Here is a 26,627-nt window from a genome sequence, read left to right as displayed (position 1 = left end):
TTTTTTTTTCCGTTTGTGTGTTGTGAGGAAGAGAGTTGTGGGAAATAACATATATATAGAGAAATTTTTGAATTGGGTAGTTGAAATATAACAACGATTTTGCAAGGAATGTTTTACATGGATTTTACATGGTTTTAACATAATATTTACAACGACTTTACGACGAAATTAGGTAAGTTAAAGCACATTGAATACATGTTTTCACCTAAATATAACGGTAACATGTTTCGTTGTAATGTCGATGTAACGATTACGACGTATTTCTCATTCCACGTACTTTCGTCGTAAACTTACATGGATTTTACGTAAATTTACATGGCGTTTACGACGAAAGTTGGTCTCCTCGTAACTGCGTTGTAAACACCATGTAAATTTACGACGAAATATTTTCGTCGTAAATCTTCGTTGTTTTGGAAACGTTTTCTTGTAGTGTCTGCCATAAAAAAATAAATCGAACATAAGAAAATATGTCGGTACATAAAAAAATAAGTTGACCACAAACATCTACCACTTATAACAAATCTGCTACCTCATTCGACAGACATATTCTTAAAATTCTGTTTTCTGTTCAAATCGGACAATTAACTCTGCCGTGAAAATAAATTTGACATTTCTAAGAAAGTTTGACACCACCTTAATGGTAGATTTTTTTTTTCTATACAGATTTTATAAACAAACTTATTATTCGACATATTTATTTTTTTGAAAATAAATCTGCCGTCGATCAAATATTAAAGGCACTTTGGTAATAATTTTTTTTTGTTATAACTAAGGACAAGGGTAATTTCGACCAGAAAAATATTCTAATAATTTTCAAAATATATGAGTTATTCTAGTAATAACACAATTAATTTATGTCAAAACTTCCCCTTGATTAATTATCGGAATCTTTAACATTTTCCAAAAAAAAATGTTTTTAATTTTGCTAGATTTTTTCCTCCAGACAAGAGAACTCAACCATACAATATTTTCAGTGGAATCCCATTTCTCTCAAAACAAAAATTATGAACTAAGGTCTTTGTTTTTGTGGTCACTAAAGTGTATTGTGGGGTTTGCCAAAGGGCAAGTAAAATAAAAAACGCTAATACAATCCAAATACACAAACACCAGACATTAACATATTATTCTGAAGTTCCGTACAGGTTTTTCTTATCAACAAAAAATATAAACCATCCTAAGAAATAGTTGTAGATCATCCAAAGATACAGCAAAACAAGCAAACTATAACCACAAGAAGAAAGAAAATGAGAAAAGGAAGAGATAACACTAAGAATACTGCGCCGAAAACTTTGTGTATATCCATATATAAAAATGAAAAAAAATTAAATCATTTTGTGTTTAAGATATTTGTAGTCTATATGCAGATTGAAGTTTCTGTTTACTGGACCAAAGAATCGTCTGACAATTTTTGAATAATCTCCAACAGAAATAAATAAATAAATAAAATTGAAACTATGGTCTAGCAACACAATGCCTCGTATATATTCTATATATTCCTATGGCGGCAATTTTGTAATTATTTATGTATGTAATTGCTAAATCCACACAAATCTAAATAAGGAAAAAGAAAGGTCAGGAATGAAGTGTCTCTCTACCTCGACTAGCTATATATAGCCCCTCAATATTCTTCAAGCTAAGTCACTAACAAGAACCAACACATACAACTCTTAACTAGCTATATATGCATAATCATTCCCTTGAATTACTTTTGAGTAATGCAAATTACACCATTTTCAGTTTTCTTTTCCTCTGATGAATCGGCACTAATGATCACAATAACTAGTGCAGTAGTAGCGTTGCTAGTGGTGTTTCTTCAATGGCGGTTGCACCGGAAAAAGCAGAGACGGAAGCTACCGCCCGGTTCCATGGGTTGGCCTTACATCGGAGAGACACTCCGCCTCTACACAGAGAACCCTAATTCCTTCTTCGCCACCCGCCAAAACAAGTATTTTATTTTTGCTCTTACATGAATTATGGATATATTAAGTTAAGATGTACTGGACATTTATTTTTTTTCAAATTCTTTGGTTAATAAATCCGTTCTAGTCCTAATTAATCCGAGTAAATTATAGACCGCAAAAACATGATTTTTTGTCACCTGCAAAAAAAAAAGCAATCTACATATATTATATGTCAAATCTTGAATTAAAAGAGTATCCGCAGATACGGAGAGATATTCAAGACGCACATATTGGGATGTCCATGTGTAATGATAAGCAGTCCAGAGGCAGCTCGAATGGTGTTAATAAGCAAAGCACATATGTTCAAGCCAACTTATCCTGCTAGCAAAGAGCGTATAATTGGACCAGAGGCTCTTTTCTTCCACCAAGGTCCTTACCATTCCACACTCAAGCGCCTTGTTCAGTCGTCCTTCATGCCTTCTGCTCTTAGACCAACCGTCTCTCACATCGAACTCCTCGTCCTTAAAATCCTCGCTTCTTGGACATCCCAAAAGTCCATCAACACCCTTCAACACATGAAACGTGTATGTTTCTTTGCTCTATTTTGGGTTATATGCGTGTATGGTCTTTGAGGCATGCCAAAAGATATATTGACAAAAGATTTCCAGTTTAACTTTTGCGGGGCTCACTTTATCAAGAAAAGTAATTAAAGTAACAAAAAACTCTATGGTTAAGTAAAACGATAAGAGATTTGAAAATTCTTTTGGGTCCACTTTATAGGAATATATATATATATAAAATATGTTGACGTGTTGGAGAAAGAAAACAAAATTTAAGTCCGGGACTAAGAACATGTTTAATAGGGATTCTTAAGATTGAGTTCTTTAAGAATCGGTTCTTAGCTTTTTTATTAAAAGTTAAGAGACGGGTTCTTATATTCCGTTAGTAACCCCACCATAAGAACTTCCATTAAACATGCTCTAACTTTATATAGGAACTTATCTTTTTACTCTATAACAACGTAGTTCAAAATTAACGTTGTAATTCTGGAATCCGCCTAGAATATAATTTTCAGGAATGGGCTCTGATTTTGTGTGGGATCTTTACGAAAAACAAAAATTGATTTGAGAGGGAACTGGATTTGTGGGTGTAGTATGCATTCGATGTGGCGATCATGTCAGCGTTTGGGGACAAAGAGGAGCCCACTGAAATTGAAGCAATTAAGCTTCTCTATCAACGTCTCGAAATGGGTTACAACTCCATGCCTCTCAACCTACCTGGCACACTTTTTCGTAAATCCATGAAGGTATGTATGTGATAATTGCTGAACTAATATGTATATCTAGTTCTTTAGGAAATTGTACGTACAACGTGACAAGTCTGTAGAATTGTAAAATACCACAGAACTGGAAAACAAAAAAAAAAAGTTGTGCAGTTTAATTTTTGGGGACCACCGGTACGTGTGCGATATTATTTGACTCTTTTTTTGCCCCAAAGCATACTATTTGACTTTTTTGTTAGATTCTTTTTCGCAAAATCGTGAAGCCAAAGTCATCTTCAAGTGTAGATGTTTGATGATGCTTCTCAAAATACGCCATTCATGTTATAATATTTTCTTATAGAGATAATTGATTTGTGTGACTAAAATATGAAGGCAAGGAGGGAATTAAGCGATGAATTAAGGAGATTGATAGAAAAGAGAAGAGAAAGTAGGAGAGAAGGAGGAGGTCTATTGGGAGTACTTCTTGGCGCTAAGGATCAGAAACGCAACGGTTTAAGCGATTCACAGATCGCTGACAACATCATCGGCGTTATCTTCGCCGCCACCGACACCACCGCTTCCGTCTTAACTTGGCTTCTCAAGTACTTACACGACCACCCTAATGTCCTCCAAGAAGTCTCCGTAAGCAACCTTATATACTTTTTATTCTTTAACTTTGTTATTTGCATGTTAACTGGAGATATTATAGAAATCTACTGAACTAAAAAATGCATATTTTTTTAATCAGTCAGACCATCTTTTTTTATATTATATGTTGTTGATCATACTATATTATTTTATCACAGTTTATTTAGTTCTACAGATGTATTCAATTTTTTATTAGCGAGAACAAGTCTGCATCCGGGAGAAAATAAGGGAAGAAAACCGAGGAATATCTTGGGAGGATACGAGAAAAATGCCACTGACCACAAGGGTATATTCTATTTTTGATATATTAATCATAGCTAATGATGCCAACATATTTGACCATATATGATCAATTAATGTATATACACGTATTTGATAGGTGATTCAAGAGACACTAAGAGCAGCAAGTGTATTGTCCTTTACGTTTAGAGAAGCTGTACAAGACGTCGAGTTTGAAGGCTACTTGATCCCAAAAGGTTGGAAGGTTCTTCCTCTTTTCCGACGCATACATCACTCTTCCAACTTTTTCCCGGAACCCGAAAAATTCGAGCCCTCAAGATTCGAGGTATACATTCCTATAAGTCACATCAAAACAAATGATAAGACTTATATCCATATAAATAGTGGATAGTTAAACGTAATCATATGTTAATGTCTATGCTTCAGTTTATTACCAACAATTTATTCTGGAAAGATATAAATTGCATGAAGAGTAAAAAACAATGATTGAACTCGGTGTCAAATCTAGGGTTTAGTCACTTAGAGCAAGAGCATCAGTGAACCGCCCTTTGGGGTTCATCTTCTTAATTTTTTATTATTAAATTTTTTTTTTCTTTTTTTGATTTGAAAAAAAAAAAAAAAAATTGACCAATCGCGGGCCGTCACGTGTCGTGGGGTCCGCGCTACAGTGATGAACTTTAGGAGAGAGGGTATCACGCAGAAGAGGCGAGACGAACCGAGTTCATCGCTTTTGCTTTTTTTAATATTTTTTTTTCTCGTAAAACGTGTGATCCTCTCCTTTAAACCTCTAATGCGCATGGCCTAAGTGGGGGCTTTGATGGACTTGCATTGCATGTAGATGATATCTTGTAATGCCGACAGGTGGCGCCAAAACCTTACACGTTCATGCCTTTTGGGAGTGGATCACACTCATGTCCAGGAAGCGAGCTGGCTAAACTTGAGATGCTAGTCCTCCTTCACCACCTTACCACCTCCTTCAGGTATTTATATTGTTTTCCTATAAATTTCGAATATTGATGACGAGGTCAGAATTGCCTTTGTCTCAATGTCTATTCAATTGATAGAAGAAGTTTTTTTTTTTTTTGATCAACTAATTGATAGAAGAAGTTATAACCATTTTTGTTGCATATTTCTATCTATATATACTACATGACTCGAGATCTAATTTAAGACGTCATAACTTCATGATGTCATATGTGCAGTAAAAGAATTATTTTTATTTATTGAAGATGTTTAGTTGAACTTGTGATGATAAAAGGGTCATTGGGACTAAAGGCGAGGAAAACAAAAAAAAAACTTGTGATGATAGAGTTTGAAAGAGATTGCCAGCTGTAAATGGGATCTAGCTAATATAAAAGAATCAATCTTGGATTTTGTTTTTATTCTTGAGAACATATGACTTATGAGTCCTGTTCGAAAACGCGGCCGCCTAGCTGCCTAGGCGACCGCCTGGGCGCTAGGCGTCGAAGGCCCGCTTCGATTTTAACCAAATCGTTGAAATTAATCGAAAACACAATTAATCGTTTAGAAAACCGATTAATCGGATATAAACCGATTTACTCAATTGAATTTTGGACTTTGGTGTCAAATTATTGGGTCATGGAAGAAGTCCGGTTGTCTGGAAAGAGTGGAAACTTTCTCCTTGTATTTATAGAAGACTCAAGACTCCCCTTAGAGTAAAATTAGTCGATGTGGGACAAGTGCAGTTGGTTTCTAAATTTTTTTTTTCGTCTCGCGCAATTAAAAACAACAGAAAAATTGAAACTCAGAAGAATCGAACCCTGGACATCTTACCGCTAGACATGACTCCCGTACCACTGGCCTACGTTGTTCATTTGTCTAATATTTACATGTACTAATATATATATACATATACTTATAATTAAAAAATAATAAAAACTAATCCCCGCGTATACCCCGATTAATTTCCGATTTTTCGGTAACTCGCTAGGTCCGGGGTTACCGCCCGACTAGTGCCTGGCGTAGTTTCGAAAAGGGCTTATGAGTAGATATTTTTGATAAACAATAATTAGTGGTGGCCCAAATAACTTTCAAAACATGTGAATCGGCGATCTGGCAAATTAGTACTTACGCTATATATGTCCAACATAAAAGATGTGAATAGTAAAATATCAATTTTATACTACTACTATTATTCAAAAAAATACTGATGATTGATGAAGTTTGGGTTATACTTTGCAGATGGAAAGTGGTAGGAGGTGAGGAAGGTATACAATATGGTCCTTTCCCTGTGCCCAAGAAGGGTTTACCAATAAGAGTGACTCCAATTTGAGCCAAAGGCATAATTGGAGTTTTTTTATTAATCTAATATAGTTGCTCTACCGGTATATATATATTTTTACCTTTAAATATCTCTCATTTTAAATTTGGCCTCCAATTTGGCCCCTTTTCTTTTGTATATGAATTATTCCCAATAGCGTATATTCGTATGTAAAGTTGCAGTTCAATTAAATTTTATTTTGATAATGAAATATCATTTTGAACTTTATCTGCTGCATGTTATACATTTCCAAACTAGCTTATTGCTATCATGTTGTGACAGTTGCGTTGAAATATTTGTTATTTATGTTTGGATCCAAAGCAAACTCCAAGTTATAGCAATGCTAATCCAAGTCTGGATCAGGATATATCCAAAGACTTCGATATCTTAATAGAAGCATGGACGGTTCTTAAATTTTCTAAAACAATTACGAATACAAAATTAATAATTAATATCTAATTTAGAAAAAAATGATATATACATATTAATTATTTAATTTTGGAGATTAAGATGAATATTTTGTCCCTCCGAAATCGATTATGACCCGAGATTATAACTCTCTCGGATCCTGATTATTTTATCTAAACTTGTCTGGAACTGAAATTTTTTTTCCTTCGCTTATGTTACATTTTCTACGATACAGTATTATTATTTTAAAATTTTAAGATTCTGTTCAGACATAACGACCAGAGAGGTACACGCAATTTTTTTTTGTATGGGAGCAAAGCGTACGTATTCTATTTTCTTAGTTGTAAAGTTTTTATTAGTAGTATAAACTATTAATGAAATATTTTTTTCAAAAAACTATTAATGAAATAACTTATACAGCCATATTGAATCACTAAACGTATCTTATTTGTATAAATGTATATGTACTTTAATATAATCAGATCAGATACTTTCTACAAAAATCAGATTAGATAATAATTTTCGCTAAATCAAGGTTTGAGCTGTTGAACGGAGACAAGACCTACAATGTTTTTAGTCTCGTGAAAAAACGAATAGCCACATGTGACGTGTCAACAGTTGGGTACGTGCATGCGACACACCTTGTAACTACGCTTACGTGGAACTCTTGATTTCCATAAACAGAAAAGATTGAAAAGAATCTGATTCATTGTCCCCGATTTGTCTCTGTCTATGTCAGAGATTTGTTCAGAGTAAAATGATTTTACATTGGTCCAAACTAAAGAGTCTCTAGGCTATTGCGAGGGTCTGGTATACAGATTTAACAAGCTCCAACCCTTTCTTATCTCTTTGGTCTCCCTCTCTGATTAAACCCCACCTCAAAGTTTTCACATGATTTGTTTTTGGAAGTGTCTCTCTCAATCTTTTTGTTTGTTATTCTTTTTTTTTTTTTAAACAAGAGGGGATCTGATGTGAGACGACTAAAACGTGTATTTAACAAGATATTCATTTGGATTAGATACGTAAATAGCCGACTCTTTCAGTTTTGACCTATATTTTCAATCTAATAATGGACTTAAAGGAGATGCTTATTTCAAAAACATACACTACATAATTCTTCCTACGAAAATGTGCCAAAAGAATATACACAGTCTATCGCCAATAAGGATTTTTTTTGACATAAAATGAATTAAATCCGAGTCTATTAAAATGGATGCGTAACCCAAAGATGAATTTTTTTTCCGGGTATTCAAATGTACCGTAAACAATAGATTTATTTTCGCGTGGCCACACGTGGAATTAATAATTGCTTACTAGAGAGAATCGATGTCTGGCCTAAACCAACAGAATAACTCTTCCTCTAGTAAAACCACCGGACCACCACGGTATGGTTGCCAATAAGAATATAAGATAAGATATATAAGACTCCGGTTCTCAGTCGTAGTTATCACTCCCTATTGATTTTTTGCTCCTCAGTTCATGTACAGTGTCTATAAGGGAGACATCAGATTACGTATGTATGTTTATAGTTATTTCATATAAATTGTCAATGATCACTTTTATTTGTTATAATGTATGCCATATAACTCTTCCACTAATGAAAATGTTGATGCATAACATATTCAAGATAAAATATTATATATTTTTCAAAAATGTATATTTTACAATTTTCACACGTATTAAGAAAATATATTAATTTTTAATTATAAATATATTATTTTGTGATTAATTGATTCCCACAGATTTTAACCATATAAGTTCAATAAACACAATTAATTTCTTTGAAATTTATAATTTATCATTATTAACCAATAAAAATACATTTAAAAAACATGGATTATTTTAAAACCGATGAATATGATTTATTTGCTTTTAATTATCATATTTAATATGTAATTATTGTGGTTGTTTATATTTATTTTAGGTTAAGATAATTATTTTTTAAATAAGTTATCTAATTTTTAAGTCTATCTCTTATTATTTGGTGTTATCTAGTTGTAGAAATTTTGGCTATATAATTTTTTTATAATTTTTTATTATTACGTAGTTTTTGACTAATTATTAAAGTAAATTCTAAATGATTTTATAGCACGGAAAATAATATATCTAAATCTTACATATTTTGATAAAATAGGGAGAAGAGTATTTTCAGACCTAAAAGCTTATGTTTCATCAAATGCAAGTACAGTATTTTTCCGGTGATGGTTAGTAATCCTTTTTAGTGAATGATTAAAATATTGAAAACAAAATAAACATGTATAAACATGTATAAAATAATCAATCTCCAACAATTCTTTTGAAAGTACAAACCCTTGTTTAATCATGCCATCTATCCGGTAGGGGAAAGTGTTGTTTTACTTAAACTTAGGCAAATGAGAGAAGAACAAAAAAACGTTAGCTTGGAAGAATGCAAAGTTAACTGTTGCGTAGCCAAGAGATGTAGTCTGATTGTAACTGAGGGGGTGAATTAAACCTCCAGGTGACCATGTACATACACGTATGTATGCTTACTTGGTAGTGGATAAAGTCTATCCGAAATAATTTTGACACCAAATTGCGCTAATAAGGATAACGCGTACTCTTGTCCCTGATCTAGAGCGAATCAGAAAATCAGAAATTACGCGAAGATTAATCAGAGATTTTTTGTTTGTTTTATTGACAAACATATTATATATTTTTCAAAAATGTATATTTTACAATTTTCACACGTATTAAGAAAATATATTAATTTTTAATTATAAATATATTATTTTGTGATTAATTGATTCCCACAGATTTTAACCATATAAGTTCAATAAACACAATTAATTTCTTTGAAATTTATAATTTATCATTATTAACCAATAAAAATACATTTAAAAAAAACATGGATTATTTTAAAACCGATGAATATGATTTATTTGCTTTTAATTATCATATTTAATATGTAATTATTGTGGTTGTTTATATTTATTTTAGGTTAAGATAATTATTTTTTAAATAAGTTATCTAATTTTTAAGTCTATCTCTTATTATTTGGTGTTATCTAGTTGTAGAAATTTTGGCTATATAATTTTTTTATAATTTTTTATTATTACGTAGTTTTTGACTAATTATTAAAGTAAATTCTAAATGATTTTATAGCACGGAAAATAATATATCTAAATCTTACATATTTTGATAAAATAGGGAGAAGAGTATTTTCAGACCTAAAAGCTTATGTTTCATCAAATGCAAGTACAGTATTTTTCCGGTGATGGTTAGTAATCCTTTTTAGTGAATGATTAAAATATTGAAAACAAAATAAACATGTATAAACATGTATAAAATAATCAATCTCCAACAATTCTTTTGAAAGTACAAACCCTTGTTTAATCATGCCATCTATCCGGTAGGGGAAAGTGTTGTTTTACTTAAACTTAGGCAAATGAGAGAAGAACAAAAAAACGTTAGCTTGGAAGAATGCAAAGTTAACTGTTGCGTAGCCAAGAGATGTAGTCTGATTGTAACTGAGGGGGTGAATTAAACCTCCAGGTGACCATGTACATACACGTATGTATGCTTACTTGGTAGTGGATAAAGTCTATCCGAAATAATTTTGACACCAAATTGCGCTAATAAGGATAACGCGTACTCTTGTCCCTGATCTAGAGCGAATCAGAAAATCAGAAATTACGCGAAGATTAATCAGAGATTTTTTGTTTGTTTTATTGACAAACATATTATATATTTTTCAAAAATGTATATTTTACAATTTTCACACGTATTAAGAAAATATATTAATTTTTAATTATAAATATATTATTTTGTGATTAATTGATTCCCACAGATTTTAACCATATAAGTTCAATAAACACAATTAATTTCTTTGAAATTTATAATTTATCATTATTAACCAATAAAAATACATTTAAAAAAAACATGGATTATTTTAAAACCGATGAATATGATTTATTTGCTTTTAATTATCATATTTAATATGTAATTATTGTGGTTGTTTATATTTATTTTAGGTTAAGATAATTATTTTTTAAATAAGTTATCTAATTTTTAAGTCTATCTCTTATTATTTGGTGTTATCTAGTTGTAGAAATTTTGGCTATATAAATTTTTTATAATTTTTTATTATTACGTAGTTTTTGACTAATTATTAAAGTAAATTCTAAATGATTTTATAGCACGGAAAATAATATATCTAAATCTTACATATTTTGATAAAATAGGGAGAAGAGTATTTTCAGACCTAAAAGCTTATGTTTCATCAAATGCAAGTACAGTATTTTTCCGGTGATGGTTAGTAATCCTTTTTAGTGAATGATTAAAATATTGAAAACAAAATAAACATGTATAAACATGTATAAAATAATCAATCTCCAACAATTCTTTTGAAAGTACAAACCCTTGTTTAATCATGCCATCTATCCGGTAGGGGAAAGTGTTGTTTTACTTAAACTTAGGCAAATGAGAGAAGAACAAAAAAACGTTAGCTTGGAAGAATGCAAAGTTAACTGTTGCGTAGCCAAGAGATGTAGTCTGATTGTAACTGAGGGGGTGAATTAAACCTCCAGGTGACCATGTACATACACGTATGTATGCTTACTTGGTAGTGGATAAAGTCTATCCGAAATAATTTTGACACCAAATTGCGCTAATAAGGATAACGCGTACTCTTGTCCCTGATCTAGAGCGAATCAGAAAATCAGAAATTACGCGAAGATTAATCAGAGATTTTTTGTTTGTTTTATTGACAAACACATATATGTTAAACTTGTAACATGAACGTTGTCATTAAGTGGGCTGATGGTTTCAGTGGTGGATTGCACAAAAAAATCTTGGATTATGTTCAAAATTTGAAATACGGATCCTGTTATTATTTATATGTTAAATATTTTAATGGAATTTTCTTTTGCATCCTAAACTGTACCCTATTATTTTTGTAAAATTTACCATGCACGCTTTACAAGCACGTGGTGAGTTATTAATAGTGTGTAACCTTAATTTCATCAGGCTCTGCAGCTTCCAGTTTGAAGTAGAGAAAGACCTCGATTTATAAGAATGGTTCACAAAGTGTATCGCACACAAGATCTGTGGAACGACGTCCTAGAGACAGGGACAGATCTAGAAATATTTTTAATCGGGAGAACTATATTATAAACACCAAAAAAAATTTTTTGATGGGAACATTTTTACATTTTTCTTCACTATAACTAATGATATTTAATAAATTGAATTAAAACATTGAAGAAAAAAATTAAAAATTAATAGGGGGCACGTGACTCCATACCGCCGGAAACGTTGGGCTGAGATATAACTTCTTGAAAAAAAACCGATGGTGGCGCTATCCAAACAATACCAGATATTACATCACTTAGTTGTGCCTGTGTTTTCAAACTACGAAATAAATAATACGAAGAAAATCCAAAACAGAACAAGACGAAAAAGAGAAATACCATGTTTAGAGTTTCTTTGTTAATTGTGTGAATAATGATCACAAACCCTTAAAACTCATACTAAAAGAATAGGAAATAAAGTGATCGGATGGCGCCGAATTTTTTTTTTTAACGCTGGATAATTATGCTATTACAACTATGAGAAATATTACAAACGATTCTACAGCCAACAATTCTACCTGCCGTATGAGGATTCACGCCTGACTGCATTACTTTAGCCGTCCTATGTGATCCATGCTCGACGGTACTCCTTGCGCCATGCTGCAGATCGGATGGCGCCGAGTTTAACTAGAGAAAATAAGTGCTCAATCAAAATGATTTTTTCAAAATAAAATTGACAAATTTTTTAATTTAATGAAATACCTTCTTTTATATTTGTATTTGTGAACCGGTTTTGATTTTTTTTCTTCTAATAAAATTAAGAAGTACATTTACTTTTTTTGGATTAAAATTTTGAAGTTTTGAAATTATAATAAACTCAATTTATTGAATTTTATAAATTACTATTGGTTAATCCGATGCTTCGTGGAGAGAACTTTTTGTCATTAATTTTTTCTTTAACATTTGGTTTTATATTGAAGAGTTTAATTTTATATTATATGTGAAACATTATTTTATGTGGTGATTTTTTATTTTTATCCGCATATTTCGTTGAAATTTTTTTATTGCTAAGAAATTAGGCCATCATTAATGAAAATATCTCATGGGTGTCTAATTCAAAAATAGAGAAAGTCAGGAGAGAGGGAAGAGAGCGGTACTTCTTCAAGAGATTATGTTAAAGTGTCGAGAGATTTAATATCATCAACGCAAACTAATTCTCACTTTGAACACAAATATTTATGAAACAAATTTTTTAAAGATATAACTATTATTATCATAATATATCCTCATAAAAAAACATAACTTTAAAATATATCTTATAGGCTGGTATTTTTTGTTTTATTTTTTTTTGAGATAAATAGTTTTAATGTGTATTTTATATTATTATGGAAGTATTATTTAAAACGAAATTAATAGGCTGTTAATTTAAATTCTGAGTATATTTTTAATGTATATTTGATACTATTATGGAAGTATTATTTATTTTAATATATTCCACGGGTTTTAGTTTAACGGGTTTTAAATAGGTTATTTAAGTAAAAACAATTAATAAATATAATTTTACTTAAAGTTAGTAAAAACCATATTAACCCATCTACATATATATATATATATAACAGAATATATAAAAAAAAAATTTCAAAACATTTTTCAAGAATTTTGCTTGACTTTAGGTGCGGATTGAATTTGATATTGGTTTTTGGACATAACATTTTAAGAACGGTTCGAAGATATAGACCAGATCTAATAGAGTATGAAATTTTGATTTTCGGATCGATTCCGAATCGGGTTTTTTAGTACGAATATTGTTGACTAATTATGTTAGGTAATGATTAAAAAAATATAATATGTTGCAAACTTTAGAAATAATTTCTGAAATGTATATGGTTAAGTGTATAATTATACAATTTGACATATTTAATATAGTTACCAATAATTATATTAAATTAAATTAATAATAAACATAAATATGATTGAAAATAACGCAAATATAAAAATTAATTTTTTTGACAAAAATAAAAAATAAAAAATATACCCGCAGAATCTAGTTTATTATTAAAAATTAAACATAATCACACCGTCAAAATATTATTATTTGTTTTTTGAGAAATTTGTACAGTTTCTAGCCACTGTGACTGTTTTTAGTTTCATTTCAGTCTCCTTGCAATCAACTAAATTCTCTAAAAATACAAAGATTTTCAGTGGTACATATCATAAATTACATATCATTATTACATAATTTGATAATATTTTAATCGAAAAAAATCAACTGATAGGTTAACGACTACGTAATATGTGAATGGTTGATAAGGTAATTGAGAAAAATGGAGCGATGACTTTTTTTTTTTTTTTTGGATCAAATGGAGCGATGACTTCGAATAACTCCATTATCCTATATAACTGGCTGCGTTTCAACTTCAGGATAACATAGTAGAGAATCGTATGGATATTATGATTGGTAAGAGATTTTGGAAGAGAACAATTGTTCAAGTTAAGCCAAAGTTGAAAAAAAGACATTTGTTCATGTTTTTCAAAATATGCCACTATTATTATTCGATGGACAAAGCTAAAGCCCATATGCCCGTGAAGGCCCTTAGGCCCACACCTTCGTAAATCTGTTTAATTGTTCAAAAACCAGAAACCGGTTTGTGTAAACCGCAAATCAACAAGTGGATTCAGGAAAGAAACCAAAGTCCGGTACAACAACAAGGTACAAAACCGCGTTATGTCTGTCTGGTCTGAGTCTGACTTCGCATATCTATCTCGCTCTCCATCGAACTAAACAGATAAACAAAAACATTAAAAACCCAAACTTTATTCTCCCCTTTGCTATCAGAAAACAGATCTTCGATCCTCCATTTCTTTAAACTATTATGCGAAAACCCTTTTGTTTGTAGTGATTTCCTAATGACGATGATGATCTTCTCCAAGCTTGGTCGCTCCTCCGTCTCTCGCTCAAGGGTCGGTGGTTTCACTTTGTTGATTCCTTCTCAGATTCGCTCTGTTCTTTCTTCCCCTCTCCTGATTATTCTGTGTATGTTTATAGGGTTTTCTCTACGGCGGTGGTGTGAGATCCGCGAGGCTGCTTGCTTCACCGGCTATTGAGGCGAACGAAGTCGAAGGTGGATTAGGGTTTCTGAGGCGGCACTTTAACTCTTTATCCGCTCGAAAGGGACTCGTCAACAACAGTGATTTGGTTGGTGCTTTCGCTAATCCAATACTTCGTCGGTTCTTCTCCGATGAAGCTCCGAAGAAGAAGAGTATGTAAAGTGTTTAACTTGATGGTTCTTACTGAATCAAATTTGTTGAGAATTTGTTTTGTTCACTGCAGATTATGAGACCTACTTCCCTAAAGCTACAAAGGAAAAACCAAAGAATGATCACAAGTCCGACTCTAAAGGTCATTCCTTTTACTTCCATTTCCTGATTTATTTATTTATATCAATAGAAGTGTGTTGCTTTGGTGGTTAGAAAAAGCTTTAAGCTTTATGCTACCGTGGATTCTAATTAATTTAAAATATGTTTTTTTTCTTTTGGCTGCAATACAGAGGGCTCATCAGACAAGAACGAACAAGAGAGCGTTGGAGATATGTTTATGAACCGTTTCCAAAATTTGCTAATTCCTCTGCTAGCTCTTGCTGTCTTCTTCTCTTCTTTCTCATTCGGCTCTGGAGACCAGCAACAGGCAAAGCTTATTTAATAATATAAAAAAAACAAATTGTGATATATCTTGGACCTTTACTAATATCATCTTTGTTTACAGATTAGTTTCCAAGAGTTCAAGAACAAGCTCCTGGAGCCCGGTCTAGTCGACCACATAGATGTCTCAAACAAATCCGTAGCCAAAGTCTACGTGAGAAGCACACCAAGAAACCAAGGAACAACAACTCAAGATGTTGTAACTAAGAGAACCGGTGGTCAGTATAAGTACTACTTCAACATCGGTAGCGTCGACTCTTTCGAGGAGAAACTCGAAGAAGCTCAAGAAGCCTTAGGCGTGGACCCTCACGAGTTCGTCCCCGTCACCTACGTAACCGAAATGGCCTGGTTCCAAGAGCTCCTGCGCTTCGCGCCGACTCTACTCCTCTTGGGAACTCTCGTCTACGGCGCGAGGCGGATGCAAGGCGGGCTAGGCGGATTAGGAGGAACCGGCGGGGGGAAGAACGGCCGCGGGATCTTCAACATAGGCAAAGCCACGATCACGAGAGCCGACAAAAACTCCAAGAACAAGATCTACTTCAAGGACGTCGCCGGATGCGACGAGGCGAAGCAGGAGATCATGGAGTTTGTGCATTTCCTCAAAAACCCTAAAAAGTACGAAGACTTGGGCGCCAAGATACCTAAAGGCGCGCTTTTAGTCGGTCCTCCCGGCACCGGGAAGACCCTCTTGGCAAAAGCGACCGCCGGAGAGTCCGGCGTGCCGTTTTTATCGATCTCCGGTTCGGATTTCATGGAGATGTTCGTCGGCGTCGGGCCGTCTAGGGTTAGAAACTTGTTCCAAGAAGCTAGAGCGGCGGCGCCAAGCATTGTGTTTATCGACGAGATAGACGCCATCGGTAGGGCGAGGGGACGCGGGGGGTTAGGCGGGAACGACGAGAGGGAGAGCACTTTGAATCAGCTGCTGGTCGAGATGGACGGGTTCGGTACGACGGCTGGTGTTGTGGTTCTCGCTGGGACTAACAGACCGGATATTTTGGATAAGGCTTTGTTACGGCCCGGCCGGTTTGATCGGCAGATAACCATTGATAAACCGGATATCAAAGGGAGGGATCAGATATTCCGGATTTATTTGAAGAAGATTAAGCTTGATCACGAGCCGTCGTATTTCTCTCAGAGGCTTGCGGCACTCACTCCCGGTTTCGCTGGAGCTGATATTGCGAATGTGTGTAACGAAGCGGCTCTTATTGCGGCTAGACGTGGAGGAGCGACCGTCACGATGGCGCATTTCGACTCTGCGATTGATCGTGTTATTGGTGGTCTTGAGAAGAAGAACAGGGTAATTAAAAAGAAAAAAAGCTTTCTCTTTCCTTGTTTTTTTTTTCAGACAATGGTTTTGTGATGTGTCTGAATGTTTTTTGATGTGTGAAACAGGTGATAAGTAAGTTGGAGCGTCGTACAGTTGCGTATCATGAGTCTGGTCACGCGGTTGCTGGTTGGTTCCTGGAACATGCGGAGCCGTTGCTGAAGGTGACCATTGTGCCACGTGGCACAGCGGCGCTCGGGTTTGCGCAGTACGTTCCGAATGAAAACCTTCTCATGACTAAAGAGCAGCTCTTTGACATGACTTGCATGACTCTCGGTGGCCGTGCAGCCGAGCAGGTAAACTGGTTGCTACCTTTGGATATAAAATATAGTAATCTTGTTAGTCCTTGCATTGAGAAAATACCATAGGATAGCATTAAAAGTTTGAAACACTTTTTTTGTTCCAAAAATAGTACTGAGAAAATTTTCTAAAATAACATTTATGAAAAGTTGAAGAAAAATTATATATATTTGAGTTTGGGTTTAGTATTTAGCGGATGGGGTTTTTATAACATTTTACTTTTAAATTAATGCTATTTTAGGAATTTTCCCTTGTATTTGTAGTAATTTAATCATTTTACTTTTAAATTAATGCTATTTGGGGAATTTTGCCATGTAGATGGACTTATGGAGTTAATATAATCATTTTAATTTTAAAATAATGCTATTTTGGGGGATTTCACTTGTGTGTTATTTTTGTTATATTTTTTGTGCTACCTAAGGGATCCCTGTTACACTTTCGAGAAGTTTAAAGTTTCTGGTCTGTTTAACGCAGGTACTGATCGGAAGAATCTCGACCGGTGCGCAGAACGATCTAGAGAAAGTTACAAAGATGACATACGCGCAAGTAGCTGTGTACGGTTTCAGCGACAAGGTCGGGCTCCTCTCGTTCCCTCCAAGGGACGACGGCTACGACTTTAATAAACCGTACAGCAACAAAACCGGTGCGATCATAGACGAGGAAGTAAGGGAATGGGTGGGGAAAGCTTATGAGAAGACCGTGGAGCTCATCGAGGAACACAAAGAGCAAGTGGCTGAGATCGCTGAGCTTTTGCTGGATAAAGAAGTGTTGCATCAGGAGGATCTTTTGAAAGTTTTGGGTGAGCGTCCGTTTAAATCGGCCGAGGTGACTAATTATGACCGGTTCAAGTCCGGGTTTGAAGATAGTGAGAAGGAGGAGGCGGCCACGACGGTTACGCCTGTGGTGGATGAAGGAGGTCCTCCGCCGCTTGAACCGCAGGTGGTTCCCACGTAAGAGAGTGAGTGACTTTCACTGCTACGATTGTACATTTAATTAAGAATGCAATAACACAGTTACTAGTTACCACAACAACAAAAGGCAGTGTCTTGTGATTCAATGAACTTAGTCATCTTAGCAATGACATTTATTTCTTTTCTGAATTTATTGCTTCTGAATGAGATGATTTTTATATAGTTTCACTCTGCTAATAGTTTGTGCGTTTGTAATCAACTAATAATAAAAGGCATTGTTACTGCCTTTCCTATATATTAAGAAAAACTGAGAATGATGGGTGTATAACTAATTATAAATCAGGCAACATATTTAGACAATGTGTTATATATTTTACATCAAAACTAGATTTTTTTGTTGTTCTTAATTGGACATTGACCCGTTTCAATTAAAGAACCGAGCTGATCTAGTTTAACCGATCTGATACAAGTTAACCATCATAAATTTATTCTTGTCGATGTTCCTAATAATACCAAACTCTACTCTGTACTGTAAGAGAAAGTTGTGCATATTAACTGAAAATCGATATATCAGAATTTTGATCATTTTTTAGTCTCAAAATGAATCAGATAGGGTCATATAGCTTAACCTAAAAGGATGCTCCCTGTGTAGGTTTCAGGTACATATGTGTTAACCTGTCGTTTAGGTTCCATCTAAAGCTGTTCCCATATAAATTGGTGAGAAAAAATATGAATACTCCATAAAAGATTAACCAAATATTTTTGTGAAAAAGAAATATTAAAAACAAATAAATTTCATCAGCAGATGATTAATAAGCCCCTATTTTTCTTAATCTTTGAGTGAGTATTTCTTCCCAGTAAACACTTTAAACTTGGCTTCATCAGATTTTGTCGAGCTCTCTTGCTCAACGTTCTTGGGATCAACCTATACATTAATAAAATAGACAACACAATTAGTTTTTCTCTAATGGATAGATCACATGAATGGGAAAAAAAAAACAAGAAAAGAGAGACATACTTTCACAGTTGGTTTTGAAGCTTGTTTGCTGTTTGAGCCAAAGACAAGCTTCCCTGATTTTTGCGGTGGCGTTGGGGTTGACAACTCATCATCTTTTCCCTTCACAGTTGGCTTGTCTTCTTGTTCAGTTGATTCTGTTTGTGTCTTCCCATCCAAACGCTTTCCGGACCCAGTGAATGGCGTGAACTTGGGAACTTTGCTTGCTGGTTCCTCCTCCTCAACTGCAATAACCAAACAAGAAAAAAAAAAAAAGACAGAAAGCACAAACTTAGAAAGCTATTATCTCACGAAAGTAACGAGAATTTCGAAATAAGCACAAAGACAAACCTTGGCGAGTTCGCTTCTTTGGAGGAGTCAGTTTTTGCGGCTTTTCAGGTTCTTTGTAATCAAGAGGAGGAGCGAAATCAACCTCACAGTCCGTTTCTATAATACTCACAGCTGAAGAAGGCTTTGCTTCAACCACATTGATAAAATACTGCTTGTTGTTGTAAGGAACCATGATTGTATCGCCAGTGGTCAAGCAAGAGTAGCTCCTAAGCGTAGTCTCCAAGCTGCACAAAAAAAGAAATGTAAGAAAGAGAAGATTATTCAAAAAATTACCAAAAACAAGATTCAGTTTTTCAAAAGGTACAAACATGGCTTTAGGGTTGGTAATGTCCAAGAAATCTTGAGTGTGAGGCTGAAGCTTGATGTAAGTCCCTTTCACCAAGCTCATGTTCTTGATTCTCACAATGTCTCCTTCTTCAAGAGACATGTTTTGCATCATCTACAAGACAAAGGAAAACAAAGAAAGTCAGATGAAGAAAGCAGTGAAAGAGAAATATAAAATAAAGTTTATCAGAAGAGAAAGTATATACCCAATAGGGAAAGTAGACAATGCCTTCGTCTGCAGTGAATTCGAGTACACCACAATGTGTGGTCTTTCCAACAGACTCGTTAATTAGCTGGAACAGCATTGGGTACTCAATATGCAAAGAAGCTGAGAGAAAGAAAAAAAAGATGGACTCAGAGATCATTGCTAAAGTAAAGAAAGACTGAAGCTAATATTAGAGCACTGGCTTACCAAGACGATTGAGAGCGGAAGGAGGCATTATAACTACAAAGAACACATAAGTAATGTCAGAGAAACATGGTAAAGAAAACTATCTAAGGGAAACAGAAGAGAGAGTAAAACTTACTTTTGTCACCCTTGTCAAGATGTGCCTGCATTTATAAAAAAAAAAATTTCTGAAATTAGAATGTTTTTTTTCATTCATCATAAAAACATGATATTTAAGAAAAAATCGAACCTTTTCAATGAATGTGACAGGGTAACAACGGTAACACTGCTCGAAGCTAGACTCATCATCTCCATTAAACTCCATTGCCACCACAAATCTACAAAGTCAATAAGAACAAAAACTCAAAACTAACTTTATGAATAATCTTTTATTATAATAATCAAGAGCGCAACCCATTGACACAAATCATCGAACACCTTGGGGGCAATCAAAAGAATTTTTTTCTTTTTTATAAATAAATAAATCCGACTTAACAAAAATTATAGTTTCCAATTTAAACACAAAAAGACGATCATCTAAAACCTTAAAACAAGCTCGATCCAACAAGTCTAATTAAACCTTAGTCGATGAATCTAGATTTGAGTTAAAAGAGCTTAACACGAGCTCAAAAGATGATCGGGACAGTCCTACCGTTTAAACCAAACAGATCAGTTAAAGTTTTACTTTGAACAAACCGTACCAAAACAAAAGCAAACGATCTAATTTTAGGGTTTTTGGGAGGTTGAAGAAGATCGGAGAAGCTTTGGATTCTTCTTCTTCTTCTTATCAAGGAGGAGTCAAAGGCAGGCAGCAGATCGGAGCTGAGATTTTGGAAAGTTTGTTTTGATTCTTTTATAGGTTTTTTAACCAAGTATCGTACAAGGAACCATTTATTTATACGTGGCGTACAGTAATTGGCTTTTGGACTCAGGTAATACTACGTTTAATACAATTATTATTAGTCCTAAAACAAGCCTCCTTTGCCTTGGATCATTTACGTTTGCCCATTGGGCTTTAACTATTATAAGGGCAACATACATAATACTCGGTCCTTAAAATTACATATTCTAAAAAAACAGGTTGTTTCAAAAAATCCATTTTTTATATTTTCTAAGCATATTTTATTAACTAATTGCAAACTTCAAAAAACTTAATTGTTCTAGTTGAATTTTTATGGGCTTAAAATTATGGAAAAAGATAAACACAAAAAAATATGTAAATTTAATGTGTTTTATTAAAACGTGTGAAAAATCTAGAATATGTAACTTTAAAAAACAGATGGACTAATATTAACGATAATATGAGTGGAAAAAGATACTGAATAAAAAAATTAACAATCGAAATTTTATAATAATCTAAAATTATATCAATTTTTATAAATAAATTTAAAATTGTACTTAAAACCAATATTGTTTTTATAAATTAACCATCTTCACCTGACACTTACGACCCATCAATATTGAAATCTCTCGGGGAAAAAAAAGTTTGGGTCCGTTTTCATATATGCACCATATTTTTTTGCAAATTTAATCATTATTTACACAACAAACTAATTTTGGCCCATTCTTATAAACTATGCTAAATTGAGAGTTTTGGGCCATTGTTTAAATTATTAATTAACTTTGGGATTATTTTATTTTTCTCTCATGAAATATGATCTCTTTTGTATTTTTTATTTATTGAAATAGTCTTGTGTTATTTGTAAACGTTGCGTTAACAAAGAGACAACAACCTTAGAGCATGATTATCCTATGACTCTTAAGGCGATTTCTTAATGATTATTTTAACTTTAAATGTAATTAAGTGGGGTTAAGAACTCTAGTTAAGAAATTTTCATTTTGAGTGGTCCAATAGGAGTTTTTTAATTAGGGTTTCTAAAAAAAAAATTAAAATTAAAATTTTTTAAGATAAAATTTATTTATTAAATAAAACATATTAAAAGAAAACATTTAAAACATAGATTTAAAAAAAAACATAAAAATAAAGACTAGTACAATAATCGAGAATAATTTGGAAACACATCCGAGTTCAGTAATTGTCTTCTTGACGTCCAAATTTACGCAATATATGTTCAACCAAATCAGCTTTCAGTTGTTGATTCATTTGTCTATCACGAATTCTTGTTTGAACACCCATCATATTGACGAAATTTGTAGGCATATCTGTAGAATACGTGAGATCCACATGTGAAGTTCCGGTGTCTTCTCCTTGTTGGAACTCTGAAACATCAAACTGAGTGTATCCATCTCGTTCGTCTTCTACTATCATATTATGGAGTATGATACATGCTCTCATAATCTTTCCGATTTTGACTTTATCCCAAAAAAGCGCTGGATTTTTAACAATGGCAAAACGAGCTTGCAAGACTCCAAAAGCACGCTCGACATATTTTCGGACAACTTCTTGATGTTGAGCAAATAATCTCGCTTTCGGCCCTTGTGGTATTGGAATAGATTGGAAAAAAGTTGCCTATTTCGGATAAATACCGTCGGTGAGATAGTAAGCCAAATGATATTCTCTTCCATTGATAGAGAAAATGACTTGAGAAGCTTGACCGTTTATTATGTCATCAAAAACAGGTGAGCGATCAAGAACATTTATATCATTTAAGGTACCTGGGGGTCCGAAAAACGCATGCCAAATCCATAGATCATACGAAGCAACCGCCTCTAAAACGATTGTGGGTTTTCCCGAACCACGTGAATATTGACCTTTCCAAGCGGTGGGACAATTCTTCCACTCCCAATGCATACAATCGATGCTTCCGATCATCCCGGGAAATCCTCGACGCTCACCAATATCAAGCAGACGCTCACCAATATCAAGCAGACGCTCACCAATATCAAGCAGACGCTCACCAATATCAAGCAGACGCTCACCAATATCAAGCAGACGCTCACCAATATCAAGCAGACGCTCACCAATATCAAGCAGACGCTCACCAATATCAAGCAGACGCTCACCAATATCAAGCAGACGCTCACCAATATCAAGCAGACGCTCACCAATATCAAGCAGACGCTCACCAATATCAAGCAGACGCTCACCAATATCAAGCCCGATCATCCCGGGAAATCCTCGACGCTCACCAATATCAAGCAGACGCTCACCAATATCAAGCAGACGTTGAAGATAAGCGGAGGTTGGTCTTCTTAGGTACTCATCGCCGAATAAATATATTATTCCTTCCACAAAATGTTCCACACATGACCGAGTCGTGGTTTCACCGAGTCTGAGGTATTCGTCAACAGCATCAGCCGTAGTACCATATGCCAAGACACGAATGGCTGCCGTACACTTCTGCAGTGGAGAGAGTCTAATCCTTCCGAGAGTATCCTTCTTTTGTCGAAAGTATTCAACTTCATTGGAGAGTCGATCAACAATATGCATGAACAATGGCTTATTCATTCTAAATCGTCGTCTGAATAGATTTACGGGATATGTTGGAGTCTCACTGAAATAATCATTCCATAAACGTACATTGCCTTCTTCACGATCTCTTTCGATGTGAACTCGTTTTTTTCCTCTTTTTCCTTGCATCTTCTTGATCACCGTAATTAATGAAAAATTCTCGAAAGCTTGATCAAATTGTTGATCAAAATATTGATCGAAATTTTCATCATCTACTCCCTCAAACGTGTTATGAGAAGAAGATGCCATATATTTGATCAAATTGTAGAAAGTTTTTTTTTGATTCTTTTGGGAATAAAAATTTGAAGAAGAAAAATGAGAGATAGAGATAATGGAACTTTGAAGGAGATTGACAAATAAGAGTGTTTACGAATCTTTTGTGAATATTATTTGTGTTCAAGGAGAAGGAGATTGAGAGAATGGAACTTTGAAGGAGAGTTGATAAGAGGTAAATTGAATCTTTTGTGAATATCTTTGGAGAATGAGAGATAGAGTGTTTTCGATATCTTTGTTTGGAGCTTGTATGGTGAGTATTATGATAGAGTGTTTACGATAGAGTGTTTATATAGAGAAGGAGAGTTGGTGACTTCCAAATATAGAGAAGGAGAGTTGGTGATATCATATTGCACAATTGACATAAGTTCATAATAATACAAAGGAAACAAACACTCGTGACTTGTGACACGTACATAATAATACAAAGGAAACAAACACTCGTGACTTGTGACATGCAAAACAACAAAGCACATAAGTTCTTGTGACTTCTCCTGCACACATACAGACAACCAAAGCACAACATGATAGACTGAAGTGACTTCTCTTGTCTATCAGCACCCGTGACTTCTCTTGCACCTGTGACTTCTCTTGTCTATCTGCACCATTGAAACAAGAACATTTACAGAAGAAAATTGAAACAAGAACATAGAAACTGCTTTTATACATAAACTGACCATTGAAACATACATTATGCAACATAACACATAGTCCGAAGACACCTAGAGCAGAAAAACATAAAACATAACCGGTAACAGAACATAAAACAGAACCTAAAACAGAACATGATAGACTGAAGACACAGAGCCCAAAGACACTCGTTTTCTACCCCAACATCTCTGTAATTAGCTGAGTCTTTAGAGCTTCCTCCACTTCAGATAGGGGCTCTTTTTTTGATAAGAGACGATCTAGCAGTCTCATCTTCGTGAGTCTTTCTTTCATGGCCAAGTCTTTCTCTCTGATAGTCCACATGCTCTGAAGCTGAGAGACAGCCGCGTGATCCACTACACTTCTCTTACCAGATGCTCCTTTCGCCGCCTTAACACCAGGAGGACGTTTTGTTGGTTGATCACCTAGGTTCGTAGTTGCTTGAGAGCTTTCGGATTGTGCTCCATCCGAACACCTTCTCTTCTTACCGCTTACATCCATCTTAGCAGTTGTAAATTCGCTCCATTTCTGGTCATTCCTTAGCTCATCCCAAGCCTGGTGAAGGGTAAACTTCTTCTTATGATCATTGTAGAAAATCTCGTGGGCCAGTTTAACAACATCAGACTCACTCTGGCCCCTTGTTTTCTGTCTCGTTGCAGCCTCATAGGCTCCACAAAACTTACAAACGAGATTATTCAGCTTTTGCCACCTCTGCTTACACTTAATTGCCTGTCGCGTTTCACCTCTTCCAACCTTTGGAGAAGCTGCAAAGTAAGCAGAAATGCGTGACCAGAAGGCACCTGCTTTCTGCTCATTCCCTACAACCGGGTCCTTGCTGGTGTTTAGCCATGCGCTAATGAGCACTACATCATCCGAGACGCTCCATTTCTTCCTTTCTCTCCGATCTGTAGGTGAGTCTTCGCAGAAGCTTGAGGTTTCTGTTGCTTGAGTACTAAAGAAAGGGCGTTCTGATGACCCGACATCCCCACCATGTGAAAACCTCTCATAAGGAAAGGGTTCATGGACAGTATCTTGTTGACTGTTCAACAGATCACGAAAATTTGAGGCCTGAGTATATGGATTCGGAGAATCCATATCCTAAAATTTCAGAGAAGATAGAAAGAACAAGAGATGTGTTTGAAGACGAATGAAAAGGGAGATAGTGTTATAAGATGAAAAGAAAAAGAGAAAGCAACGATTTTAATAGATGAAAAGAGAGAAAAATCGGTGTAGATATGGGTCTTGTTGAGATGAGTAGACACATATCTACAAACCATATCTTAACTCTATCAGTTGAGATGAGTTGACACATATCTAAAAACCATTTACAGTAAAAGAAGCATTCATCACAAGCATTCATCTTCTCATACTCACTAACCACAACCTAACCAGCATTTATTAACCTAACTACAATCCAGACAAAAGCATTTAACAAAAAAGCAAGGAAATGAAATCAAGTTTTACCTCACCGACAGTTTCAAATTGGAGTTGTGGTTACGGAGCTTGCTCGGCTGCATCACTTGTTGTACATCCTCACCTTGCCGAAAACTGCTCAGTTTAGAAACACCAGTTATGGAACAAGAAAAAGATGATAACAACATCACTAAAAAGACTCACACTTCTCTCTCGCTATAAACTTAAAGAACATGACTTAAAGAACATGACTAAAAAGACTCACATTAGATTGTCACCATTATGTCTGATAGAGACGGAGCCAATGCAGAAAGATGTTCCTTGGCGTCCTGTTGAATTGAAAACCATCATCATTAACACAAAGTATACACAGTCATAACCAAAGAACACAGAAAGAGTAAAAGCTATTATCACCTAATTAACGTAATCATCATCCAAATTACCACAGTTATCAACGTTTCCAAAGATAAGAATCGAGAGAGGCGTCGTCGGTGGTGGGTGGGTTTCGATAGCTCTTCTGAGGGAGATCCCGAGAGAAGACCGCCGTTTTCGCCGTGACTTGCCGACAGAGTCGTCCTCTGTTGTCGGATTCGATCGCTCTTCTTGGGGAGAAGACGAGAGAAGCCGGAGGAGACGCTGCGAGGAGAGACACCCGCTTCGATCGTCGGCGGTGATGGGTTTCAATCGCCGAGAGACGACGGAGGAGACGCCGTCACTTGCCGACAGAACACGGAGGAGACACCGTCTTTGGTGGGTTTCAATCGTCGTCTTTGGTGGGTTTCGATACACCGTCGGACGGAGAACACGGAGTAGACGCCCTG

The 26,627-nt window shown here is 34.8% G+C and overlaps 4 protein-coding genes across 5 annotated transcripts; 2 read left to right on the top strand and 2 right to left on the bottom strand.

Moving 5' to 3' along the window:
- The first annotated feature begins 1,569 nt into the window (after window positions 1-1,569).
- Window positions 1,570-6,525, top strand: LOC106336684 (abscisic acid 8'-hydroxylase 2-like). 2 transcript variants are annotated; one of them, XM_013775599.1, is made up of 9 exons: window positions 1,570-1,712; window positions 1,789-1,945; window positions 2,164-2,485; window positions 3,055-3,207; window positions 3,556-3,804; window positions 4,007-4,096; window positions 4,190-4,375; window positions 4,912-5,030; window positions 6,253-6,525. In XM_013775599.1, the coding sequence occupies exons 1-9, from the start codon at window positions 1,682-1,684 to the stop codon at window positions 6,341-6,343; spliced, it is 1,398 nt and encodes a 465-aa protein (XP_013631053.1). In that variant the 5' UTR covers window positions 1,570-1,681; the 3' UTR covers window positions 6,344-6,525. The 2 variants fall into 2 exon arrangements, with proteins under 2 accessions (XP_013631053.1, XP_013631052.1); XM_013775598.1 differs by having other exon boundaries at window positions 1,581-1,945.
- Window positions 6,526-14,515: 7,990 nt separating this feature from the next.
- On the top strand, window positions 14,516-18,225 carry LOC106342140 (ATP-dependent zinc metalloprotease FTSH 3, mitochondrial-like). The gene is made up of 7 exons (XM_013780990.1): window positions 14,516-14,730; window positions 14,816-15,029; window positions 15,101-15,169; window positions 15,318-15,454; window positions 15,533-16,765; window positions 16,861-17,088; window positions 17,567-18,225. Exons 1-7 carry the CDS (start codon window positions 14,677-14,679, stop codon window positions 18,044-18,046), a joined length of 2,415 nt encoding a protein of 804 aa, XP_013636444.1. The 5' UTR covers window positions 14,516-14,676; the 3' UTR covers window positions 18,047-18,225.
- A 498-nt stretch (window positions 18,226-18,723) lies between these two features.
- On the bottom strand, window positions 18,724-20,914 carry LOC106339808 (ubiquitin fusion degradation protein 1 homolog). The gene is made up of 9 exons (XM_013778683.1): window positions 20,762-20,914; window positions 20,311-20,398; window positions 20,200-20,224; window positions 20,085-20,117; window positions 19,879-20,000; window positions 19,657-19,787; window positions 19,349-19,572; window positions 19,022-19,242; window positions 18,724-18,928 (listed from the first exon to the last, which is right to left on the bottom strand). The coding sequence occupies exons 2-9, from the start codon at window positions 20,383-20,385 to the stop codon at window positions 18,833-18,835; spliced, it is 927 nt and encodes a 308-aa protein (XP_013634137.1). The 5' UTR covers window positions 20,386-20,398; window positions 20,762-20,914; the 3' UTR covers window positions 18,724-18,832.
- Window positions 20,915-24,570: 3,656 nt separating this feature from the next.
- On the bottom strand, window positions 24,571-25,488 carry LOC106339005 (glutathione S-transferase T2-like). The gene has a single exon (XM_013777848.1). It carries the CDS (start codon window positions 25,486-25,488, stop codon window positions 24,571-24,573), a length of 918 nt encoding a protein of 305 aa, XP_013633302.1.
- Between the last annotated feature and the right edge of the window lie 1,139 nt (window positions 25,489-26,627).

This window comes from Brassica oleracea, chromosome C4 (assembly GCF_000695525.1).
Source record: "Brassica oleracea var. oleracea cultivar TO1000 chromosome C4, BOL, whole genome shotgun sequence".
NCBI lineage: Eukaryota > Viridiplantae > Streptophyta > Magnoliopsida > Brassicales > Brassicaceae > Brassica > Brassica oleracea.
The sequence above is the reverse complement of the archived record's forward strand: the minus strand, read 5'-3'. Positions and strand labels throughout refer to the sequence as shown.